Below are 5,478 nucleotides of genomic sequence, written 5' to 3' on the forward strand. Positions count from 1 at the left end.
AGAAAAAAAAGAGAAGAAAAAAAAAATAAAAAAATAAAAAAATAATAATAAAAAAAAGGGGACAAAATGCCCCAAAGTGAAGCTCACTAAGAATCAATGCATAAGTGTTGAGAAATGAAAAGAAAATGCATGAGTATGTAAGAAAAAAAGTGAAGAATGGGTAGTTAGAATAGCTCGCATTTGTATAGGTCATTAAATAGGTTAGGTGGGAAAGTCTATGCTAATCAAAGATTCAAATCCTAGTCCACTTGACCATAAATGACCCTACCTTGACCATAACCCCATTACAACCTAAATGAAAGACCTCATGATGAATGTATGCACGCATTGAATAAGTGTTGATTGTTAGAAGAAAATCAAATTTTGGAAAACATGATTAGAAGAGAATTGAGTGAATTAACCCTTAAACACTTGAGTGAATAAAGCGGATACACATCCGGTGAGGGTTCAAAAGTTCAATTACATGTATTCACCTATATTATCTATATTCTTGCAAGTTTGAACTCTTTTTGACAATTCAATACAATTGTGGTTTGGACTTAGTTCCTATATGCCTAGCTCTTGTGCTTACACATGCTCTCTTGGGAATTGATTTGTTTGAATTAAGCATTTCCAATTGCTTTAGATAGTTGCATTTAGATAGGACTCATATAGTTTAGTTGCATTCAATGAATGTCATAACCCTTAGTTCCTTCTTATTTTAGCATGAGGACATGCTAAGGCTTAAGTGTGGGGAGGTTGACAAACCCCAATTTGACGGTTTGTTTTGCATTGAATTTAGAGTATTTTGATAACCTTTTGTCACATTTAGCCTAAGAATTAGCATGGTTTTGTTATCTCTTCCATAATTGCGCTTAAGTGTAAAAACATGCTTTTTAAGCCTTATTTTGATGAATTCTAGTTTCTGTTTGATTCCATAAGATGCCTTGATGTGTTTGCTAGTAACCTCAGGTTGAAATAGGCTAGGCATGAATCAAAGGAAGCAAGGAAGAAAGCATGCAAGTGGAGAGAAGCACAAAAAGTCAAAGAAGCAAAGTCAGCCGTGCACGCGTACGCGCACAAGGCGCTCGCGCGCACATTGCAGAATCGACCAGGGGCGCGCACGCGTACCATGCGCGCACGCGCCGATGATAGCACATGACCTCATTAATGCAACACGTGCCTGGCGATTTGAGAGGGTTTCTGAACCCATTTTTGGCGCCAAATTGCTAAGGGAAAGGAATAAAAGGATGAAGGATTAAGGGGAAGGCATCAATGATAAGGAGAATGATCATCATCATTCCCAAGGACTAATCATTTTTTAGTTTAGTTTAGTTTGGAGAGTTAGTTTCTAGAGAGAGAAGCTCTCACTTCTCTCTAGGATTAGGATTAGGTTTAGTTCTTAGATCTAGGTTTTAATCTTTGCTTTCTTCCACTTCTATCTCTCAATTCTTTGTTGCTACATTCAATCTTCTTCTACTCTTTTATTGTAATTTCCTTTATGTTGTTCTTATATTTTGTTGTAGATCTAGTGTTGTTCTTTCTACATTCTTCCAATTCAATAAGAGGTAATTCATAATAAATGTGTCTTCTTTGCTTTTCTATTGTTGATCTCTTGTTTTTGTAGTTGTAGATTCCTTTAATTCTTGCAATTAATAATGTTTACTTCTATTGCATTTTATGTGTTTGTTGAAATGTCTCTTTTAGTTTTAGTGTAGATTTTGTTCCTCTTGGCCTAGGTAGAGTAATTAGTGATACTTGAGTTATCTAATTCCTTTGTTGATTGATAATTGGAGAGATTGCTAGTTGGTTTGGAGTTCACTAAAGCTAGTCTTTCCTTGGGAGTTGGCTAGGACTTGTGGCTCAAGTCAATCCATCCACTTGACTTTCCTTTAATTAGTAAGGGTTAACTAAGTGGTAGCAATGAATAATTCTCATCACGATTGAGAAGGATAACTAGGATAGGACTTCTAGTTCTCACACCTTTCCAAGAGCCTTTTATAGTTTTTAGTTTATTTTCATTGCCGTTTATTTTTCATGCTTCTTATCCAAAACCCCAAAATAACTCATAACCAATAACAAGACACTTCATTATAATTCCTAGGGAGAACGACCCGAGGTCCAATACTTCGGTTTATAAATTTTAGGGGTTTGTACTAGTGACAAACAACTTTTTGTATGAAAGGATTATTGCTTGGTTTAGAAACTATACTTTACAACGAGATTTTATTAGTGAATTTCTGAACCGTCAAAAATCCATTCGTCAGGACGCAACCTGTTGGTTTCTTCCCAAAACTCCTCAGAGTTCATTGGTTTAATGGAGTCCCCATAAGTAGCCCGGACAGCTTCCATTGTAAGCCATTTGTGGGCAAAATCCTCTGGTCTCAGTTGTTGTTTCCTTAACCTTGAAATAGCAGCTACTGCATGCTTGCAGGGCAACCCTGGTAGGATAGATACATAAATGCAACATTTACTGAATCAATATTAACTTAAATCACATAACTACTTCTAGCCAAACAATAAGTAGATGATTAAACCTATTAGTTGCCAAACATTGCAAGCACATGTTTGCCTTTGCAAATTGACAGCAACTCTTGTCTGGTACTTTTGGACCTCAAACAATACCCTTGCTTCATCCCCAGCCCACTCTGCTGTTCACTTGTTGCTCTCAGAAATGTACTCATCCAACCTTAGTTGTTGAATTGGAGCCAACTTACCCTTGCATTTTCTTAACCTGTGCTTGTTCCCTGCCATTTTTCGCATAATGTAACTTCGAAACTCCTCGCACATAGTTAAAATTGGCTTCTCTCTATACTCCACGATCTTGGCATTCCAAACTTCGCACATGTTATTGGTGATATTGTCACACTTCGGGCCATGGCTAAAGTAAGCCTTCGTCCATGCACCGGGATCAAACTTCTGTAGATACTCCCAAGCATCCTTGTTTACCTTCTTCACAAGCTCCATATTGTCTTTGAACTCTCTCATTGTTGTGCTCTTATCAGCCTTCCAAACTAGTCCTTTTGTGTGCTTGTCCTTAAAGTGCTTGATGAAGTTTTTCCATATATGTAAGACACAATTTCTATGATAGGCTTGTGGCATAACCTCATGCAATGCCTTAGCCAACCCCTGCAATAACAAGTCAGCCAAGAGTTGAATTAACAAGTAAGCACAACACACAAACCATATAACAAAAAGAAAAACAAAGAAGGAATTCATGTTACCTTCTGCTGGTCAGACATGAAGTTCCACCCATTGGTAGCCACCGGACCAAGATCATCGTGCAGGATTGAAAGAAACCATTTCCAGGAATCAGTGTTCTCAGCTTCAACTACAGCAAATGCTATTACAAAGAAACTATTATTGACATCCTGCCCCACAGCTGACAAAAGATGACCACCGAAGTACCCTTTTAAGAAGCATCCATCCAATCCAATCAGATGGCGACATCCCGCCTTGAAGCCTTTCTTGCATGCATCCAGTGAAATATACAACCTATTGAATAGTGGACGACTATCCGGTCGAGGAATTACATCAATCATCCCAGTGGAACCTGGATTGCTTCTGTGTATTTCATTTAAGTAGTCATGTAGCTTTCCATATTGTTCTCGCTCCTTTCCAATTGTTTGCTCTCTAGCAGCTCTCAAAGCTCTGTATATCATCCTGTAATGTATATGGACATTGTAGTTCTGATTCATGTGCTCTAGTGCCTCTTTCGGAGTCATTAGAGGTTGAGTTACCAATCTTTTTACCAATTTACTTGTCACCCAAGCTCTATCAGCCATGTTACTGCTCAAATTTCTGCCACAGTTGTGCTCTCCAATGAATGTCTTGATTTAAAAACTTAGACTCTGACTATTATGAGAGCAAAACACCAGCCATGGACAACCCTCCTCAGCACACCTTGCTCTAATCCTCTTGGGCTCATTCTTCAAATACATAAGCTCTTTACCCTCATATACAAAGTAGTCCTCAAGAGCTTGCTTGAATATTGCCATGGTCTCAAAGTGTTGCCCAACCTGAAACTGAACCTCACCATACTCTGCATCCTCATTGAAGTCAGGATATCTTGCCTTATGCTCCTCATCTGAACTGGATATTGGAGAGTTAAATGTCTCAGATTGGTATGCCTTATCTAGGTCTGAGTCTAATTCCTCAGCCACTGGATCTGAATTAGGCTTATCCCTTACCTCATCATTTGGGTCAACCTCACCTGGCTCATTACCTTGATCTCCACTAGGCCCAGTGTTTGGCACATTGTCTGCTTCTTGTTGGGATAGAACATGTTTTCTTTTTCTTCCAACATACCTTTTTGCCTTCTTCTTCTTAGTCCTAGGAGACATTTCCTCATCATCTATTCCACTAGGTGGCACATTCTTCTTCTTCTTAGGTGTCTGTTGTCTAACACAACTCCTCTTCTTAGTACACTTTTGTCCAGCATCCATTGCCTCTTTCATCCTCACACTAGACTGCTTCTTCCTCACACTCTTCCTCTATACATTATCTTCCTCATCACTACTTCTATCAGATTGGAATCCAGGTAGAGGGGGTTTGTAGGGTTCGTCTTCAGTTGTCTCATATCCGTCATCTGAAGAAGACGAATCTACCTCAACAACATCTGGCCCATATACCGGTTGACTAACATCATGCTCAAAATAAATAACCAGCAAATCAGACTCCATATTCTCCATCTTTTTATCACACATTTCATTAATTTTCTTATCTCCTTTAAGAACATGCAACCCAGACTCTAAATCAGGGGCACTGCCATCATACCAAAACATCTGTTTGTAGCTAGTATACCCTAAACCCTTCAACATCTCCTCCAAATCCTTGAAATTAACATAATCTATGTCTAATGGATGAAATGTCTCAACACTTCCGTCGTGGTAGTATAATGCACCATCTTCATCCCGTTCAAACCAACCCCCATGATGAAAAATAGGGACTACTTCATATGACATCTATTAGAACAATAGTGTGCAGTAATTAGAACTTAGTTAACTACTTTCCTCAGGCCTCATTTTCACATTTTAGAACATGCATGGGATGATCACTAATCCAAATCATTATTAACAAAAACCCAGTTCAGGAAAAATTTTTTTCGAGCAACACAAGCTAACGAAGCTTCAAGAAAAGATAGCGACACTAACCTTAGTAGCGCCGTCAGTTCCTCCGTCTGCAGCACCGTCAACGCGTCCGTGTTGGAACTCTCTGTCAGCTTGCTTGGATGGAAATATTTCGTTCTCTTAGGATTTCTTTGTAATTTTGAGTAGAGAATGAGGGTGATGTATGGTAACTGAAGTGTGCACAAGGGGGAGAATGGAATTTCACCCCCAAACAAGCAAAAGGATGCTTTTCAAAACGACGCCGCTTTGCTGAGTGTGCAGGGGCTTAATTGTCTAAATGCACACAGAGCATTCCACGCAGGATGATCCAACGCCACGTCACGGGCTGCACCTTATAGCTCAGCATTTTTTGACGACTTTGAACGAAAAA

The 5,478-nt window shown here is 39.0% G+C and overlaps 1 protein-coding gene across 1 annotated transcript; it reads right to left on the minus strand.

The window, feature by feature from the left end:
• Nucleotides 1-2,634: 2,634 nt before the first annotated feature.
• Nucleotides 2,635-4,424, minus strand: LOC107606692 (uncharacterized). Its single transcript, XM_016308726.1, has 3 exons — nt 3,883-4,424; nt 3,204-3,780; nt 2,635-3,108 (listed from the first exon to the last, which is right to left on the minus strand). Exons 1-3 carry the CDS (start codon nt 4,422-4,424, stop codon nt 2,635-2,637), a joined length of 1,593 nt encoding a protein of 530 aa, XP_016164212.1.
• Between the last annotated feature and the right edge of the window lie 1,054 nt (nt 4,425-5,478).

Source organism: Arachis ipaensis, chromosome B7 (genome assembly GCF_059453495.1).
Source record: "Arachis ipaensis isolate K30076 ecotype BB chromosome B7, ASM5945349v1, whole genome shotgun sequence".
In the NCBI taxonomy this organism is placed as follows: domain Eukaryota; kingdom Viridiplantae; phylum Streptophyta; class Magnoliopsida; order Fabales; family Fabaceae; genus Arachis; species Arachis ipaensis.